Here is a 21,695-nt window from a genome sequence, read left to right as displayed (position 1 = left end):
GTTGAAATTTTCACAGATGATGTATTTCTGTTGCCGCTATAACAACAAATACTAAAAACAGAATAAAATAAAGATTTAAGTGGGGCTCCCGTACAACAAACGTGATTTTTGACCGAAATTAAGCAACGTCGGGCGGGGTCAGTACTTGGATGGGTGACAGTTTTTTTGCTTGTTTTGCTCTATTTTTTGTTGATGGTGCGGAACCCTCCGTGCGCGAGTCCGACTCGCACTTGGCCGGTTTTTTATATTAAACAAAAAATATGTTTGCAGGTGGGGTCAGCTACCTATTTTTGCAGCTGACTGTACGTTCAGGGAAAAAAAAGACCTAATCTTTTTGCGCAGTTTATATACCTACGCAAAAACTAATTTAAAGGAAGTAGGTACATAATAATATTTTATATTCAGACGTCACACCACACGTCTTTCTCACTAACTCCATAAACAATTCGTTTCATCGTACATACTCGTAGTACAGACAGACGATTTTGTCGACAAGTAGGTACTTGCGGCCCACAGCAATTTTGGTGTCTACTGTCTAGCCATATTAGTTGCCGCGCACCGCTACGGAACGGAGGCCTGCTTGCGCTTGCGCCACCTAGCGGTCATATCTGTCGTAATAGACGCGATTTGTTAGAGAGTGCATCTTCTGTACCCAGTACTATTAGGTATTTATTCTGTGGTACAGAACACTCATATAACCTGTGTTGAACAAATAAATCTTTGAAACTTTGAAAAAGAAAACTGAAAAAAAAAGCAAGTATTTACCTTTTTCGTATAGTATTTATGTAGTTGCGTCTGACCACCATTCTTCCTCCAAAGGCACAAAACTCGTATTTTCGGACTATATGTCATATTGACAAGCCTTTCGTACCACCATCGCTCCACGATTGTTCCTGCAAAAACATTAAGTTTATAACATTTGCGATCGACAACGGTTTTCAAGTAGGTAGGTATGGTAAGTAGGTACAAGGTAGGTTTTCACGTGAGAGAGACCTCAGAGTTTAAAGTACTTCTGCCCGCGACTTCGTCTGCGTGGAATGGTGATGACTGATGATGATTGATAAAAACTGTCCTATGTCCTTCCCCGGGCCTCAAACAATTAGGTTGAATTTCATTTGTTCGAAAATTTTACGAGACTAATTTGACATTCCATCGAAACTGAGTGTACATCCTAATGTACATTGGGCGGCACGAGGATAATGCTATTCGTACAGATATTCGAGATATGAGCAAAAATATGAAAAAAGGTACCTTCACCCCCCCCCCCCCCCCCCCTTCCCGCACGAGGTGATAGCGTCGGTCTCGTACACCATGAACGAGGCCGCGGGTCGGTGACGTCACAACACTCACCCTGCGTGGAGCGCAGCACGAGCCCGTCGTCGCGCACTTCCATGAAGCGCAGCTCGCCGCTGGCGTCGGTCTCGTGCACCGTGAACGAGGCCGCGGGTCGGTGACGTCACAACACTCACCCTGCGTGGAGCGCAGCACGAGCCCGTCGTCGCGCACCTCCATGAAGCGCAGCTCGCCGCTGGCGTCGGTCTCGTGCACCGTGAACGAGGCCGCGGGTCGGTGACGTCACAACACTCACCCTGCGTGGAGCGCAGCACGAGCCCGTCGTCGCGCACCTCCATGAAGCGCAGCTCGCCGCTGGCGTCGGTCTCGTGCACCGTGAACGAGGCCGCGGGTCGGTGACGTCACAACACTCACCCTGCGTGGAGCGCAGCACGAGCCCGTCGTCGCGCACCTCCATGAAGCGCAGCTCGCCGCTGGCGTGGGTCTCGTGCACCGTGAACGAGGCCGCGGGTCGGTGACGTCACAACACTCACCCTGCGTGGAGCGCAGCACGAGCCCGTCGTCGCGCACCTCCATGAAGCGCAGCTCGCCGCTGGCGTGGGTCTCGTGCACCGTGAACGAGGCCGCGGGTCGGTGACGTCACAACACTCACCCTGCGTGGAGCGCAGCACGAGCCCGTCGTCGCGCACCTCCATGAAGCGCAGCTCGCCGCTGGCGTCGGTCTCGTGCACCGTGAACGAGGCCGCGGGTCGGTGACGTCACAACACTCACCCTGCGTGGAGCGCAGCACGAGCCCGTCGTCGCGCACCTCCATGAAGCGCAGCTCGCCGCTGGCGTCGGTCTCGTGCACCGTGAACGAGGCCGCGGGTCGGTGACGTCACAACACTCACCCTGCGTGGAGCGCAGCACGAGCCCGTCGTCGCGCACCTCCATGAAGCGCAGCTCGCCGCTGGCGTGGGTCTCGTGCACCGTGAACGAGGCCGCGGGTCGGTGACGTCACAACACTCACCCTGCGTGGAGCGCAGCACGAGCCCGTCGTCGCGCACCTCCATGAAGCGCAGCTCGCCGCTGGCGTGGGTCTCGTGCACCGTGAACGAGGCCGCGGGTCGGTGACGTCACAACACTCACCCTGCGTGGAGCGCAGCACGAGCCCGTCGTCGCGCACCTCCATGAAGCGCAGCTCGCCGCTGGCGTGGGTCTCGTGCACCGTGAACGAGGCCGCGGGTCGGTGACGTCACAACACTCACCCTGCGTGGAGCGCAGCACGAGCCCGTCGTCGCGCACCTCCATGAAGCGCAGCTCGCCGCTGGCGTGGGTCTCGTGCACCGTGAACGAGGCCGCGGGTCGGTGACGTCACAACACTCACCCTGCGTGGAGCGCAGCACGAGCCCGTCGTCGCGCACCTCCATGAAGCGCAGCTCGCCGCTGGCGTCGGTCTCGTGCACCGTGAACGACGCTCGTCGCAGCAGCCGCGAGCCCAGGGGCTTCAGGTCGATGTCGTTGCCGTGCTGCCATTACGAACAATTTGTTTACTCTTTTCGCTTATATTTACATTTACGCACAACGCGATATCACACCAATGTACTGGCCCACTTCGTACCGCCCTTAAAGCCCGTCTTTACGAAGTAATAATATAAGTCAATGGGTAAAAACTGCAATTAAATGTTGTAATTGCATTGCAAGCCATGGTTGACATTACCGTCAAAAGTATTATAAGTAGATGTTAAGAAATACAGAAAAAATATTTTTTTTTAAATTAATAATTCGTCACTTACCAACGTGTGAACAACGTCAAGCAGATGATTGACTTCTTGGCTATAAACGAGTCCTATATGGCTCTTCGCAAGCAACCTCCGCACTTTATTCCGTACGATATCCGCTTGCACATCGAAAAGCACCATAGCTGCCGTCAGATTATACAGAGCGGTAGAAAGCAGTCTATCCTCTTCGTGTTCCAGGCGTTTTCGTTCCGTTTCGCTCAGACATTTGTACCGTTCCATCATTTCGTTGGCGCCTTGGTCCATGCCAATCATATCACGTTCTTGGCTCACGGCGTCTAAAAATGAATCTTCCCAGAACTGCATTTGGTCCCATAGGTTTGATCTCTCCTTGCCTTAAAATATAAGTTAGTTTTATAGGTATGTAGAAGAAACAATTGCATTTTATACAATCGTGATTTTATATAGAGCTTTTCAGTCGATTACCGTGTTTAGGCCACTCAGCAAGGTTCGTGGACCAATGAAGGTACGAGATTAGGTAAGTATCTCAGTAGTACAAAAGACATCAACGCGTGCATAATATATGATATGAATATTACTCATGAAATAGTCGCGCGTTGGTGTCTTTTTCGAGTTTTTCGCTGGACCGTGGCAACACGTGATTGGCCAAATGCATTATAATAGTTGACTACATACAGCGTTTGCTTATGAATATTATAGTTAAGTTGGGAGTTCCCACTCCCAACATACAAGTACGCAATTACAGTTTGGTATACGAAATCTCAATTCAACCATTACAGTCGACGAGTAGAAAAAATGTAAGTGTTATAGGCAGAGATCGGACAGATTGGCGTCATTGCTCGCAATAATGTGGACATGACTCAAAATTTTATTAAATAATTAATCATTTAATTATTTTAATTAACTTTTTACCTAAGATTTAATTTTGTTCCCTAGTCAATAAATAGCACTTAAATAAATGTTTGATATAAAAAAATGATTACCTACAGAAAATTTGGAAAACATACTGTTTTTTTTTTAATAAATTTACACTATAAGAAATCTTTGTGTTATTCATTGATTAGGAATCAAAATTAAACCTCAGGTAAGAAATTAATTTAATGCTTAATTATTTAATCAAATTTGGAGTCATGTCCACATTATTGCGAGCAATGACACCAATCTGTCCGATCTCTGGTTATAGGTGACGTGACTACCACATTATGTAAAGAATATTATTAGATTGTTACCTCTTTGAAAAGAGGGACATTCGTGTACAAGTTACGTCAGGAATTTTGTGGATGAGTATTGCGAGTGTAAGAGTGGAGAATACTAGGAGTGGTGTGTCTGGCAGGGGAAACGATTGAGTTCCTAGCCTGTATCAGGGAGCATCTGTCTTATGCGCGCTAGAATCAGTGGCCGATGTCGGCGTTCCTGCAGCTCGGCCTTTAGCCTTACACGGAAGCGCGCTAGGCCCTCACACGACCCTATGAAAGGCTCTACCTGTGAACTACGCAAGATCTAAAGGTCTCTGCCCACTACACCGTATCATACCAGGAACGTATCAGGCACGAAATGTAACACGATACGGACTACTATGCCCACTACACCGTGTCCAAATCGTTTCATATCCGTACATAACGGGTTTAGTGACCGTAGTAACTGCGTATCATCCCCATAGCATCCGCCTATAATCCCTGTAGCATCCGCGTATCGTCCCCTTAGTCCCCGCGTTTTATTCGCGAGAGCCAGACTCGTCAGACAGAGCAAGCGAATAGTTATCATACTGGCAAGAGCGAGCAACAGATACGGCAACGTGTTTATAACGGGCTTAAGACGGTCACCATACGCGGTCATAACCCGTATGCTCACCGTTTCGCCGCCTGCACGCACCGTTGCGGCAACGTTGCGTGCCGTGCACGGAGTGTTTCGACACCGGCAAAATATCCTCGCCGACAATTTTTGACGGTCCGTGCATGGCACGCTACGGGTATGGCCGGTGACGGAACGGGCTAGTGGGCATAGTCTCATACTTTTTAACACAAAGAATATTTTTTTGCCTGACACGTTCCTACTACGGTCATACTACGGTCATGGTACGATACGGTGTAGTGGGCAGAGACCTTAAAAGGTCACCTTCATGGGTTCACGATTCACTTTTTAACACATATTTACGTCGTGTGCGCTCTCAACTGCCCTCCGGGCTTGCGCGAGCTTTGGCCGTACACGAAGCTCAGGCTTAGTGTAGCCTGAGTGGACGCTCGAGTTAGGCGTGCAGCGGGGCGGGGCGTGCCGCGTGCATGTTAAACAAATGCAAGCGTATAGGAGCGGCCTTAGTGCACGCTGCTCAAATTACTTGTGAGCCCGACGCCACGCCGCACGCCCCGCCGAACGCTCCGCTTCGAGCGTCCACTCAGGCCTTACACTTACCGATAAGCCCTTGGAACAGATACGTCCTCGCGGTGTCGGGCGACGTGACGGGCGACGTGGCCGGCGCCCGCGACGGCGGCCGGTACCCGCCGAGCGACGACTTCGACGAGAACACGCTGGAGGCCCGAGGCTTGCCGCTCGCAGCGCCGCGACCCATCTGCGTACGAAAATTAACCTTATACACATGCCCTTAAAGGAGATTTTCTTTTTAGGGTACAATGATAGACATTTCCACACATTCATTCAGGTGTTCAGTGAAGATTTACTTCATGGGTATTCAAGAAATATGTAGGTAGTATTGAAACATGCACATAACTTTGAATACCTACTTACGTAAGTATGTATTTACATTATTTTTACCCATATATTGTTGACGGCTCCAACAAATTAAATATAACAAATATGCTTCATTTATCTACTGTATAAAACTATTTTCGAAAATCTTTCTTTGACTTTTCATTTCTGCGCTGTAATTTAATTTCTAAATGAACAGGCGCAGATTAAAGATACACTCTAGCGTGGCTAGCGTGGGGACTATAGCCCACGCCCTCTCGCGCATGAGGAGGCCTGTGCCCAGCAGTGCGACGTATAGAAATCATTATCATCATATTATTTTAAGCAATAACTTAACGGTGAAGCGGTAACTTGACGGTGATTATGAACAGAAGTGTCACTCGGCTTTTCCTTTGCACTTCGGACACTTCTGTGTTTAGCGATGTAAGTAAGTATACATATGTATGATCGGTCTACGGATTATTAGCATGCACGGATCACTACAGTGGCGCGACAGGTCTTGGTTGGCAGTACAAGTCTTTGGACACAAGACGGCTCAGTTTTAAGAGTAATCATTAAGTCATCAGATCAATATTTTAAGTATATTTTAACATTTCTATACCGAATGGGTTTTCTTCATCTCATATTCAGATAGAACGGAAAGGACCTCCAAATTTCATTACAGAGGCTATTGTTAATATAGGACTAGAGTTATGCCCACGTTATAGCGTTCTATGTGGAATGTTCTCGTTCTCCAGAACGGCACAAGTATATATTGTAATCGTAACAGAGCTTTTTTTTACCACGTGTCTACGTCCCATATTTCAATCCATCAAGAAAAAGGAGTCGATTCACGACTCAAAACATATCAGAAATACATACCAATATGGAATGAGAATACCAGGCCCTGGGCCAATCAGGATCTCTTAAAACTGAGTCAACTTAGTCCTTTAAATATGGGGCATTATCTATGAAAAGGGACCGTATTGTCGATGGCGCTTACGCCGCTCAGCGTCGCGCGGCATTGTATTTATATCGGAGCATCGTTAACAAAGGCGTAAGCGCCACCGACAATAAGGTCCCTTTTTATAGATAACGTCACATAGAGACTCGAGTTACCAACAGTAGCGACAAGTCGCGGCAAGCGGGCGCTAGTCACGACAGCGACTAAAGGCTGATTTAGACGGCGCGCGAACTCGCATGCGATTTTAGTTACATTGCGGACTGTTGGTTATAGTTTGTAGCTTTCTAGTAGAGCCCGAAGGCTTATCCTATTGTCTATTGTTCAGTAAAACCGCACGTGCCACTTACCTGCAAAAAAGAGTCTTAATTATTATATTTTTCACCTGAGCGCGGGCTAGTCCAACGCTCAAAAAACCAGTGTAGGTGCACTCTCCGATAACGCGCCTTTGTTACGCGTCTCGATGACACATTTTAGACTGGTTCTGTAGCGTTCGACTCGCCGGCTCTGAGTAACCGAAGTACTGACCACACACATCGTAACAAAATATTTATCCATTAGTTCATTTTGAATCTTATTGCAATTTCCATAGGAGTTGTAATTCATATACCTGGGTAAAGTGAACGAGCGATTTTTTATGCAGGTGGTTGTGGCACGTGGCACGAGCGGTTTTACTTAACAATAGACAATAGGATTAGCCATTGGGCTCTATTAGAAAGCTACAAACTATACGTCCAATTCAACCGACCAATCAAAACCCGCAATGTAATGAAACTCGCATGCGAGTTCTCGCATCGTCTAATTGAGCCCTAAGACTTACATTGAGGAACATGACCTCTGTATCAGAGAGGTTGGACTTAAAGGAGGCGCGGTGGTCGTTGAGATTGGCTCGGTTGGTGGTGATCGAGCCGCTCTCGTCCGCGGAGCAGTCCGACGACGGCCCCGCCTGGCACACACAACCTCTGTAGCCGACGAACAACGATCCCGGACAAAACAATTTTACAGTGGAACCTCGACAAAACGAAATGCTTAACGGGTCATAACAATATATAAGTTGATGTACCTGGGTATGCTATAAGTACCGGTATCCAAATAAATTTGTAAGTTCAAATTGCTTTCTCCTTTTTCCGAAAGTTAAGAACACTTGTGAAACAAATGGCAAGAATTTTGATATAGGCCTAAACTATGTCAGCACCAGTTTTGGCATATTAAACCAGTCAGAGAGCAGGTTACAGCAGCTTTAACTGTCGGGACACGCGGTGTGTGTGCTGTGTGTATGAAATCTGTACCTGAGCTCAGCACGAGAGCGCCGGGTCATAATCTCGCGTGCAAGATACTGTTGCGGTACACTCGCGTGCTAAGCCTACTGACCTAAGAGTCATCAATGCTGATCATGTAAAAAGGACATGTATGAAATAAAACGCAATTGCATTTATTTTCAACCCCTAAAACCACTGCAGCCCGCTATATATTTGCCCTCGGTACATGCAACCTAACCTAACAAACGCTTTCCTTCTCGGTATATATAATTTCTTTAGAATAATTTTAACTCAAAAAATGAATAATGCAGGTCCTTCCCTATATGTATATGTCACTTCACATTACCCCTGAAATACCTACCTCTAGGTATATCTAGAAATCATATTACAAATTAAATTGGAACTCCTAAAAGATGGAAATTATTCAAGAGCCAATTTTCGATCGAAATTTCCTTTCGGGTTCATGTTAGTGAGGTTCCACAGTCTGGATAGGTATACGAAAAATATTTAGATATTTTTTTATAAACCCTGGTCTCTTTGCTCGTTTGCATCACTCCGAATCTTATACAGGGTGGAAAGATACGTCGGGCCCTGGAGGGAAACTACCTTAAATCCTTAAGCTGGCTCATTTTACTTAAAGGAGACATTCCTTTATTTTTAAAAAGAAACAAAACTGCATTCAAAGTATTTTTCTTTTTTTCTTCTTTGGCTTGTCTAAAAAAATCTTGAGTACTAAATATTAGATTTTATGGATATTTTGTACGATAGACGAGTGTAAGACCTAATGTTTCTTGGAGAAATGTTATCATTAACATTAACTGTATCGACTAGTATAATAAAATTGCGAGTTTTTATTTTTTGGAATTTTTAGTCGGTTCGAGTCCCGGGCGAGGCAAGCGAGTTTTAGAAAATTTTTGAATGGAGTTTTGTTTCTTTTTAAAAATGAAGGAATGTCTCCTTTAAGTAAAATGAGCCAGCTTAAGGATTTAAGGTAGTTTCCCTCCAGGGCCCGACTTATCTTTCCACCCTGTATAAATATTATGTGACGATTATTAGGTACTGATTACAGTCGCCGCGAACAGTAGGTAAACATGCTTGCGCAAAGCATGTTTACTGTACCTACATTACGCGCTTTAAGCGAGCCTTGCGCGAGTGGCGCTAAATAGGCGCGCAATCTAAAGCAAACATGCTTGCACACTCGCGGCGTACTTCTCTGGACGCACCTTACCAGCCAGGGCACAACGAAACGAAATACAGAGTTATACATAAGTATAAAAATATCACATTGCGATCGTATATTGATAAAATATAAAATATTTATCATATTTACTATTAATTAGAGTTAAATACAGACACGGAATGCACTAAAATACTTAAAATGGCACTTTATTATACATGTATACTTCGTGTCATGCTCAAGAATGCAATAACACTGTTAAATAAATATTTTTAGTAGGTAATAGAAATGAACACAGTTACTGGTCACAGTATAATATATATATCTCATGCAGTAGCACAACATGAACCCTTCCCATGTCGGTGATGCTTACATCGGAGTCGAACGAGGTGAGTTTGCTGAACAGCAGGTTTCGCTTCTGGTTCAGCATGTCTTTGAACATCTCGGTGGTGCTCTGGGCTTCAGACGACTCCATCTCGGGATAATTCAATGTGGGCACATCTGCGTGAAAATATATTTAATAATTACGAACTGATTTTGTTTATTCGTCATGTCTGCCCTAATAATTAATTTTAATTTGAACACCCACTAATCTTATTGAATGATATACCTAATAGTAATTGGAGGTGAACTGAAAACCAGCGCTGTGGCTGCCGGTCTATTGTACACCACAGCAAATGCTGAGATCATCCCTATTGTCACACTGCTTGTTATTTTCTTGTCTAGTATTAGAAAAGCCTGTTTCGTTCTTTTTTTCTTCTCTATGTTATCTTATTGTATGTTTACGACTATGTGAGTGGCAAGAAATCATTATTATATTCTATTTGCTGGAAAATAATAAGGCTCTTTCTTTACAAATTTTCTTTATTTAGGTTTTTGGTGAGTAAAGTATTACAACGCGAATATACTTCGAAGTGTAGGTAAAGGCTAGGTCAAGAGCACCCTAAACCGGCGAGCGTGTACTTATGAGGAATGTTATGAAAGTAACGGAAGCGAAAGATGTATGTCAGGATCGTAGCAAGTGGAAATCCGTGGTCTCTGCCTACCCCTCCGGGAAATAGGCGTGATTATATGTATTATATATTATATGTATGTAGGTAAATATGTGATATACCACTAAATCGTCAAGGGTTCGCTGCCTTCGCAGGTTGTCAAGTCGGCATATTTATCAATTATGAGCGCTTATTTCCTATGCACATATAAATACAGTAGGTAATGAACATAAATTCATACGGCCATCCACACCATAGGTTTATAATAGCACCTATCTCTTCTTTTACTTCAATCATTTTACGGTCCGCTAGTATGGCGGAATAATTGTGTTAATCTGCATAACCTTTCAAGTGGCATATGTCATATTTGAGTTGTTGGAATTTCGATTTTATCTCAATTAATCGAGATTCAGATCTAAATGACTTAAATTGTCCGGAAGCCGGTTCCTGCCACTTGAAGAGATAAATATGTAGGTAAGTACAGTCGCCATCAGATATATCGGGGCGGTCGAGGTGCTCAAAAATATCTGGACACGCACTCTAACGCTTTGACAATATAGACTTGTTCAAATGTTTGTGAGCGCTTTGACCGCTCCGATGTATCAGATGGCGAACTGTACACACACATAGGATGGATATAGGATGTTCAAGAAATTGTCATTTGTTTTACAAGGAGGCAAAATTGTTGTTTCTAAAATTGAACCACGAGCGTAGCGAGCATGAGATTTTATCATGGAGATTGACATTGACACCGCCCACGTCAATCCTGCTGCTGCAGGCGTCATTCGAATGTCACGGGCTCTAGAATCGGTACGCACGGGTTTGCGTTTTCCGGATTCGGATTCTGTCCTCTATAGTTCGTTTTTTTAGCATTAGAAAAAAGGTAAATAATAATGACAAATATACAATATGAAAAATAAGTCACGGCAAATATATAACAATTATGAATCATATACGATTATTTACACTATTTTTTTGCTCTCATGATAATAGTTACTGATTTTTTAAAAGCGTTTTTCAGTTAAAAGGCATGTCAAGGGCCATGTTGCATAACAAACTACAACTAATATTACAAGCGGAACTCCTTTTCTAATTTCACTAATTAAAAAAGGAGTTCCGCTTGTAATATTAGTTGTAGATTGTTATGCAACATGGGCCAGTGGCCCCGATCGCGTAGTCTTTTTGTAATGCTAAAAAACGAACTATATAGATAGGGGTAACGATGATTAGGTAGTTTAGTTAAAATATATAAGGTACGTATTTAACCGGTCAACTAATTAATCGATTTTGGGTAGTTTAAAAAAATAGAAATGGCTACTAAAATTAATAGTTTGGCAACAAAAACGGAGCCTTATAATATATCAATATGAGCTGTATTTTAATGCCGTTACAGCGTTTGAATATTTTTAGGCAGGTACCAAGTATTTATGTGGCAACTGAATAATTATATTGGAGACCATTTATGAAGCACATTTTAAAAAGAAAACGGCAATCTATTAATTCAAAAATGAAGTTCTTTTAAAATATTTTGTTTGGTCATTACACGGTCAACCTAACACGCTCCTCCTCGCTTCGCTCGTCATCGCACCTATCTGTTGATTCTAGCAGTACACAGTGGTAACTATTGAAATTAGTAATTAAATTTTTTATAGATCTAGTGGTATAATGACCATTAGGCGTTTCATGATTAGAAATTTCGACTATAAGTATACTGACCATTGCGTATTGGTAAATTAATTTGAAGTGTTTTGTGTAAAAAGTGTCCAATATTCATTAAATATAACTGCTTTCGTGTTATTAAAATACTACCTAGCTGAAACGATATGCTCAGTTATGATTAGTTGATTACTTAGGTGTGAACAACTAGATGACAACTAAATTTTATGATCGCTTTACAATATTAGTTGCCAATTTATTATTTTAGACGCCAACCTATCACTTTAAGTTCCCTATACATTTTTTGGGTGGCTTGATTTTGCTGCCAGTTTTTTTAATAATATGATGCTTATATTTGAGGCTGATATATATTTTTTGGCGCTAAAATATTAATGCACAGCCAAATTATATTATTATATGCCCAATGAAAGTTCCTGTTTAATATTTTAGTTGCCCGGTTAATAATAAGCCAATATATAACCTGACCTGACTGCGAGCTCTTCCTCGAGCACGGCTCGGACGGCGTGTCGAGGTAGTTGTCGGCGAGCGCCGAGCCGCCCATGCCGCTCGGCTCCAGCCCGGCCACCTGGGTCATGACACATGTTGAATTTTATAACAAAATCTAGTAAAATAGATAGCAAACGAGCAATTTATCACAATAATGTGGATATTAAAATAAAATATTGAAACATTACAAAAATACTGGACCAGAAAGTTTCAAAATTTAAGTTTTTTTTTAACTTCCAAAAACGATAAAAGTAAGGGTACAGTCACCAGCATAAATATATGACTGTGGGCAGCCGTGCAAAAATATCTGATGCTCCATTGGAGGCATAAGTACATGACGACACTACCTCGGTAAAAATATGTGATGCTTTGTGGCCGGCAAAAATATCGTTAGTCTTTATCCGCATAAATATCGGATCGGGTCGCTTAAAAATATTTGATTACTTATAAAAATCAAAATTATCTGATTACTCTCATCTGGCATAAATATCTCTCCACTGTGAAAGCAAATACATCGGATGGACGACGGACCGCCTATTATAATATCTGACACGTTGGAAAATCACAAATATGTTATCGACCTTCAAAAACGAACCATACATGTTTGGTATAGAGCCGTAAATTGTATGAAGTGATTTGACAATTCACGAAAAGAGTGCAGTCTTGTCATTGTATATGTCTGTCTCACATTATATTCTATCATCGATTTGACGGAATAAAATGGATATAATTTTTTTGTAAATTTGAACGTATTGCAATCATATCATGAATCTAGTATATAACTGGATCTGGCATGAGGGGTGGGGGAAATGACCGAACGGGATAGTCTTATGTATCATTCAGTAGGAGTAGCAGCGAAAGCACTATTATTGTTTGTCCTTGTCACAGTCCACAAGTTGACTTCTTTATCATCCTTTTTTATGTAAGAAGGAGGTTTATTAGTTTTATTACACATCTTCTATTAAAAGTCTACCTGAATTATGTCACAATTTAAAATTGCAAATGAAATACGTGAGACAGACATATGCAATGACAAGTCTGCACTCTTTTCGTGAATTGTCAAATCACTTCATACAATTTAAGACTCTATGCTATCCAGGTATGGTTCGTTTTTGCCGATTGATGACGTACATATTTCATAATTTCGTGTCAGATATATAGGCGGTCCGTCTGCCATCCCATGTATTTGCATTCACAGTGGAGAGATATTTATGCCAGATGAGAGTAATCACATAATTTTGATTTTTATGAGGCGTCAAATATTTTTAAGCGACCCGATTCGATATTTATGCGGATACAGACTAACGATGTTTTTGCCGGCCACAAAGCATCACATATTTTTACCGAGGTAGTGTCGTCATATACTTATGCCTCCAATGGAGCATCAGATATTTTTGCACGGCTGCCCACAGTCATATATGTTTGCTGGTGACTGTACCATTCGATTCCTTACATTTCATCCAAAAAAATATTGTATAGCAACTATATACATAAACGCAATATTTCACCGACAAAAACGCAATTTTCTTGTTTTGTCCATACTACAAGATGGGCGATGACGTCACGGCCTCTGGCCGTTTTGTATAGGGCGTTTCGCGAGTGAAGTGCGACTGTCGGACTTTGACTACAATTTCTGACTTTTGTGTTACTTTAATGCAATGGGTCCCATATAGACATTTGATCCTAAAAACAAATCCGATCGATTGATACCATAAAAAAAAATTAGTCATGTAGCCTATTGGTTGGCTATGCCCCCTGTCGCAATAGTTACCTCCTTGCTCCAATAGTGCGTGTGCGCCATCTCGGCCAACTGGAACACGGAGGCCATGCCGCCCAGCCCGAAGTTGGAGTAGGTGTGCTCGAGCCCGTGCACCACGGCTTGGAGCACCCGCAGCATGCCCTTCCACACTGGCTTGCTGACAAACTGTTCAAAGATACGGCAATATTGTATCTATAGCTGGTCAACCAAATCTTGTCAGTAAAAAAGGCGCGAAATTCAAATTTTCTATGAGACGATATCCCTTCGCGCCTACATTTTTCAAATTTGCCGCCTTTTTCTACTGTCAAGATCTGGTTGACCAAGTATATATCTACTAGGACGGCAAAACTGATTTGACGCCCGATCACCAATAAAAAATTACTTTTACAAGACAGATGATAAAGTTTTTTATTCTTTTATAGGTATTTAAGAACTGATCACGTTGTCGTTAGGCGCGGTCTTGCGGTTGAGGTAGTCGTTGAGTATGCTCAATGCCATAACACAGTTAAGGTTTTTGGTAAAGAATACCTCATGCTATTAAATCCGCCTTTCGTACCTACATAAAGTTTAACTTTTTTCAAAACAGTTTGAAATAATATATATGACACCGTAAGATTGTGGACCCGTTAGTTTACAATCTAACGTAGGTTAGGTTAGTTTATAATCTCCCTACCGTCAGTTTATAATTTAACTAGCGAGATTATAATCTGACGAGTGCTTACAATTTTACGGTGACATATATAAAAATATCATTAGGACTCATAAAATAGGTTTAAGTAAGGGCCAAGTTAACTTGCCACGTCGTAGACTTTGTCGTTAGGCGTGGTCTTGCGGTTGAGGTTCCGATTGAGCTTGCTCAGCACCATGTTGCGGTAAGACTCGTCCTCCATCAACTTCTTCAGCCTGTTCAGCTTGAGCCAACCCACGCCTTCACCCTCCAGGACATGTTGCACCAACTGTGTACAAAATGTATGTATTTATATTCCTAACATTTTTCATTAGGAAACTTAATTGTGAAACTGTGAAACTTACCCACTCCTTTTACGGACACATGGATCCATGAACATCGCTAAAGCTTTGGATTCCTCCGAAAGCGGTGCCGTCATATAGCGGCCGCAAAAGACGCCCGTCTTTACGATGACGACATGTGGAAAGTACCACGGCGTCATAACACACCGTCAGCCACCAAGGTCAAAGCGGCAAATTTGAAAAATGTAGGCGCGAAGGGATAACGTCCCATAGAAAATTTGAATTTCGCGCCTTTTTCTACTGACAAGATTTGCTTGACCATCTACAATTTACTTGGAGGATGAAATATCATCAGAAGAGGAAAATAATCGTAGTACGGAAGATCATTTATCCAAATCTCGTGTCATTTATTCAAAATGGCTTCACCGCTATCTAATAAAACGTTCACGAAACCATCGACACCGTCATGACGGGCGTCATCCAAATAAATGACGGCACCGCTTTTTTACGTTATGTTGACAATCAACGCCGTCTAGGAAACCGCGCCATATTGTTTACATAGACAACGTTCTAGTGACGTCATTCACCGCTATATAGCGGTCGCTATATATATGACGGCACCGCTTTCGGAGGAATCCAAAGCTTAAGACTACTGTGTCCTGTGTGTGATTTCATAACATAACGATTTTTCTCATAAGTATAGCGTATAATATACGCTCCTACGCACACATTCACATCTCGAGGAACGGGCGGTAATTCGGTGAAACCTGATAAGCAAATAACTGTATGCGTGATAAATTGGCGAGTTTAAGTCAGTTTTATCTTAGCGACGTGAAATTCAGACTTTACCTTAGTGTGATTTATAAGATAACCTATGATTAGTTCATGCCTATGTATAATATTTTTGTTAAAAATGTCATTCATGATACAAGATTTTAAGGTAGAGCGTACTTTTCTTTTAACAGTCAACTAATACACATCGAACACATCGCGTCGCATAAGATTGCGATATTTTATCACCGTGTTCCCCCGGCTACCTCTGGTCTCCACCCTCGGAGCAACTCGACACCTATATCGGTAGTCATGCGAAGTTTCAGGTCAATGGAATAACGGGAAGTGGGTCTAATTTAGCTCGCAAGAGTACATACAAACCAGGGATGTTGCGAACATCCGCATCCGCAACCGCGGAACTTCCGCATTATTTTCAACATCCGCATCTGCATCCGCATCCGCATAAAATCGATGCGGAGCTTATGCGGATGCGGATGTCGAACAAGTCAGTACAGGAACGTCTTAGCGGCGGCGTAAGTGCTAGGTCATTTCGTCATTACCTATAACGAAATCGTCTAGATCCAGAAAAGTCGGCCAAGTAACTATTTATTAAATATATAACGCACAAATACTAAAAGTTTAGTTTTTTTAAATATAAAAATACTAAAAATTTAATATTTGACGTTTTATGAGTACCTAATCTTGACATCCGCATCCGCGGTTGTGAGCCTCTAAATATCCGCATCCGCATCCGCATCCGCGGATGTCAAAAAATCTGCATCCGCAACATCCCTGATACAAACAATGGGACAAATAGAATCTTATAAAAGCACGTACGTCGTTGAGGAAGGCCTGGTTCTCCGCGTTGGCGCTGGAGCGGTCCTGCGGCGGGGGCTGAGGCGCGGCGGGCGCGGCGTGGCGCACGAGCGGCGAGCGCGCCACCAGCCCGCGCGCGCCGCCCGAGAACGGCCCGAACGCGGCCGCCGCGCCGCCGCGCCCGGCCCCGAGCCCAGCCGAGCCCGACTTCTGCTGCTTACCTGACAATTTTGGATTTGGGGATAAAAAAATTCTAACCTCAATAGGTAACTAACTTTTGAGGTTATAAAATTTTAATCTGAAAATGTACGGACTACAAGTGTGGTGCGAGTTTATCGTTCCGAAGCGAGGGGTACGATTTAAATATGTATATATATACAGTGAAACCTGGATAACTGCAATCTCAAGGGACCGGCAATTTTTTGTCAATTAACCAGGTTTTTCATTTAAGCAGGTCGTGCCAATTAACGTGGTTTCAAAAAATCGTTGTGTCAATTCTCATTAATAGAGGTTGCGTTCTGAGAAATTGCTTTTATGGAGGTTCAAATAACCATTGAAAGTAGATTCTGGGTTTCTGGTCTGTATATTATATAACATGCACTTTTACACTTCATTAGTTACTGCTTATAATCATTTGGGTTTTTTAAATAATCCCTTGAATTGTAGAAGAAAGTTTTATTGGAATGTAAAAAGCATATTATGTTTTTGATTTAATCAAAACTGTTCACGTGCGTTGAACATACGACTACATCAGCAGCAGAGCAAATTGGGACAACAAAACCGCCGACTACGGAAACGCACACGAACGTAACTTTTAATTGTATAGAATCACTCATATGCAGAATTTTTGTATAAATAGAATAATCATTGTAAATAAAATCTTTTTTCTCATTTGGACTCCGTGTTTACTTCATCGACCAGGTTACTCTCCGTCACTGTGGCATAAGACACCTTCACGCCTTAATTAGTTGCATGAGTCTGTGTAACTAGCAGTGACTATCCAAAACCCATTTACCCATATCCTTCAAACCTTCCGTCTGTACCCGTAGGTCGCAAAGGTGCAGACATCCCTGTTTATTATATTTATTTATATGTAAACTGAATCTATGGTAGGGCTAGGGAATTAGGGTTGTTTAGGGTTGACTAGGGCAGTAGGAGGTAGGCATAATAGGTTTACAGCTCTCCCATAGATAAAGTTGGTTGAATCCCTTCCGGATTTAACATTTGGTCCTTCGAGCAACTTATGAACCGCGGCCCTCTTTGTCCCTTATTTGATTTGACTGACTGACACTTTGGAAAGCTGTGTACTGGTGTACTCAAAGCATCAGTGCGTGGTGGACTGAAGTACCTATACGTTAGTGTTCCCTGAGAAGGTACCCATATAGTAGCAAATCGGTCGCTGGCTTCCCACAAGCGGGTTCCACCAGTTGATTGAGAGTTGAGTTGCACATACTATATGCGAGGGCGCAGGGTCACTGACGTATTGACGTTGTAGGTAAATAGGAGTAGGTTAGGGAAAGTAGGGCATCAAGAAAGAAAAAAGAAGACTGAAGACACAATGGACGTGTTGCAGATCAACGAAGTAATCAAAAGCCAAGAAAAAGACTATTTGGATATCGAGAGGATATGGGATAACATCAAAAAAGACTCAAAAACACGTAAGACGCAGAAATACATCGACGAGAGAAGAGCATTACTGGAGGAGCCGCCAATTATCTACATAAAGAAATACTAGACATAACTCAATCACCGCAGTTTCAAAATGCAGTAACGAACATTGGCACGCAGTGGCATTTTATACCACCAGCAGCCCCGCACTTCGGAGGAATTTGGGAAGCAGGAGTCAAGTCAATGAAACATCATTTACGAAGAGTGATAGGAGACAGCACGTTAACATATCAGGAGCTGGCCACATTCTTGACCCAAATTGAAGCATGCCTGAACTCCAGACCTCTGTGCATACAGTCGGACAACATTAACGACAATATTATATTGACTCCAAGTCATTTTCTAATCGGTCGAGAAGCAGTAGGCGTACCCGACCCTATATCTGACACAAACACAGACTTATTAAACCGCTGGAGACTCGTAAATAAGATGAAGAAAGACTTCTGGAACAGCTGGACTAAAGAATATTTACATCAATTACAACAACGCTATAAATGGAAAACAAACGAGCAGAATTTAAAAATCGGTACTGTTGTATTAATCAAAGACCAGAACATATCGCCTAGCAAATGGCCTTTAGCAAAAATTAAATACATTCATCCGGGAAACGACGGAGCGACAAGGGTTGTAACTCTGGAGAGATCGCAGGGAGCCGACCAGAAACGAGCCATCCACACACTTATACCATTACCAGTTAATGAAAACTTAGATACAGCAACGAGTAAAACGCCTGCCAAAAACACAACCGCAAACAAATATACGACAAATCACTATACAACGAAAAAAGGAGCCTTTTATTACTGGATGACAATGTGTTTGACCATGTTGTCATTGTGTAGTCTCACAGGAGCGAACTACACAACCAAGAACCTTAGCCCAGGACTCTATATTGAGCAAATGGGAAATGCGACTCTAGATAGAGGAACATTTAGAATCGAATTACATTACGAAAGACGCATGTTAGAAGAAAATTTAAACAAGACGAAAGACGTGTCAAACCAATTTCAGGCGCTATGTAATTACGCGACGTCAATTGAAAGTAAAACTTACTGTACACAGTATTATCACCACTTGCAAGAAGAAATTTATAAACTTGAAAAAGTTCACGAATACTTAACCGAAATTAATCACACTCGGAAAAAAAGAGGATTACTGGGCCAGTTTATGACGTCAGTTTTCGGGGTCAATGACGAAGTGTACAAAAATATGGACACTTTGCAAAAAAACCAGCAAAAGCTAATAGATGCTGCTAATCATCAAACAAAATTTATGATCTCGACAATCTCAACCGTTAACGACACAGAAGAAAGGATTAGAAATAAATTAGAACGATTTCAGACGAAGCTTAACCTAGCAATGACCTACATTAATGAAAACAGCAAATGGTACAAGTCAATAAACAGTAATACTATTCAAATACAAGTACTTCAATCGTACCAATTGGCACACAACTACATTGAGGAAATAATGGACTATTATTCGGGGATCGTGCAGATATACATTTCAAAAGCAACAATATACAGTGTATTGAACCCTAAAAATGTCGCAAACATTATCACCAAAGCGAACAGCAAGTTACCGTCAAATTTAAATATCATTCAGACTCAGTTGATTCGTACGCGATTGTCCGAAAACGAAACTCACATTCAAGTATTAGCCTATTATCCCATAGCAGAAAAGGCAAGATACATGTTAGTACACATTACTCCGATTCCTAAGAAAAATAGTAACGGAACATTTGAGAGCATGGACATTCCACAGACATTTATGGGAATAGACTATAACAATGAACGATATTTTCAACTTACTCACGATGAATTTAAGAACTGTTTGCATAGACTAACTAATTATATTTGTTTTCCTCTGGCGGTGAAGAACATGCAATTACACCAAAATTGCATTGTTAAACTGATAACCAAAAACGACAACACTACCGACTGTCCTATTCGCAGTTATAACATACCTAGCGATATCATTTGGAAACAACTTCAGATGACAAACACTTGGCTATATTTGACTAGATACCCAGAGACTGTGTCCATTGTGTGTGACGGTCAGAGGCAAGAAATTATCATTCATGACGTAGGAATAATACGAATTTCAGAAAACTGTATTATAAAAACAATTACGACTACGTTAGCTGCCAAGAGATTAGCCCTAACAAACGTGTTAGAGTCATTTAGTAAAGTAGCTAAGTTTAAGTTAATTAATCAAACGTTAATTCATAGTCATAAAGATATTTCAAGAGAACAAGTATTAGACAATTCATTAGATATTTTTACTAAGTTAAAGAATAAAGAAACTGCCCTACAAACAACCCTAGACAATACTGTTTGGAGTAGCATAACTACCCAAACCTACGTAGCTAGCTTTTCGACTATTTTAGGATGCATAATTATAACGATACTAATATATTGTTTTGGTCCAAAGGTGATACGGCGACTACGAGCAACGGCAGCCAGACGATCATGGTCACCGGCGAGCGACGACAATCCTGAGCCACCTCAACCCAGTGGTGGCAGCGATCAACCTCAACCCAGTGGCGGCAGCGTCCAGCCTGCAACCCGGCGCCCCACCACACCACACATCTACGCTCTTCCAAAGAGACGACAGAACGAGCTCGCACTAGAACTATACGAGCTGGAAACATACACTGATCCTGCTCCGGAGACGCGCCAGAATGTTCACGTGCGTTGAACATACGACTACATCAGCAGCAGAGCAAATTGGGACAACAAAACCGCCGACTACGGAAACGCACACGAACGTAACTTTTAATTGTATAGAATCACTCATATGCAGAATTTTTGTATAAATAGAATAATCATTGTAAATAAAATCTTTTTTCTCATTTGGACTCCGTGTTTACTTCATCGACCAGGTTACTCTCCGTCACTGTGGCATAAGACACCTTCACGCCTTAATTAGTTGCATGAGTCTGTGTAACTAGCAGTGACTATCCAAAACCCATTTACCCATATCCTTCAAACCTTCCGTCTGTACCCGTAGGTCGCAAAGGTGCAGACATCCCTGTTTATTATATTTATTTATATGTAAACTGAATCTATGGTAGGGCTAGGGAATTAGGGTTGTTTAGGGTTGACTAGGGCAGTAGGAGGTAGGCATAATAGGTTTACAGCTCTCCCATAGATAAAGTTGGTTGAATCCCTTCCGGATTTAACACCTACTACAGTCTGTGATAGATACCCAATTAATAAATTGAATTCTGGGTGAAGATTTAAAATAAAATTATCATTGCTATTTAAATATTGTTTCTGCTCTCTACAAGTCTACATTATTTCAGTAACAGAGGTCTTACTTATAGACTCGTTTCAATTATAGAGGTATTAAGAAGAGCTAAAATAACGGTTTTTTTCACAGTGTCAATTATAGAGGTCTTAGTTGCGATGTGGTCAATTACAGAGGTAAAATTACGAAAAGCACTA

At 42.2% G+C, this 21,695-nt stretch overlaps 1 protein-coding gene across 1 annotated transcript in view; it reads right to left on the bottom strand.

Annotated features, from left to right (window-relative positions):
* Positions 1–21,695, bottom strand: part of LOC134662377 (MAP kinase-activating death domain protein) — a 68,579-nt gene that overhangs the window by 5,579 nt on the left and 41,305 nt on the right. Inside the window, exons 21-30 of the mRNA XM_063518584.1 lie at positions 16,603–16,802; positions 14,823–14,981; positions 14,038–14,190; positions 12,246–12,345; positions 9,485–9,612; positions 7,496–7,621; positions 5,442–5,598; positions 3,069–3,406; positions 2,660–2,801; positions 766–893 (exon numbers count right to left, since the gene is read on the bottom strand). Of these exons, the coding sequence (XP_063374654.1) occupies positions 766–893; positions 2,660–2,801; positions 3,069–3,406; positions 5,442–5,598; positions 7,496–7,621; positions 9,485–9,612; positions 12,246–12,345; positions 14,038–14,190; positions 14,823–14,981; positions 16,603–16,802 (1,631 nt within the window). The remainder of the gene's footprint in view (positions 1–765; positions 894–2,659; positions 2,802–3,068; positions 3,407–5,441; positions 5,599–7,495; positions 7,622–9,484; positions 9,613–12,245; positions 12,346–14,037; positions 14,191–14,822; positions 14,982–16,602; positions 16,803–21,695) is intronic.

Source organism: Cydia amplana, chromosome 3 (genome assembly GCF_948474715.1).
Source record: "Cydia amplana chromosome 3, ilCydAmpl1.1, whole genome shotgun sequence".
In the NCBI taxonomy this organism is placed as follows: Eukaryota; Metazoa; Arthropoda; class Insecta; order Lepidoptera; family Tortricidae; genus Cydia; species Cydia amplana.
This window is presented reverse-complemented; position numbering and strand designations above follow the sequence as displayed.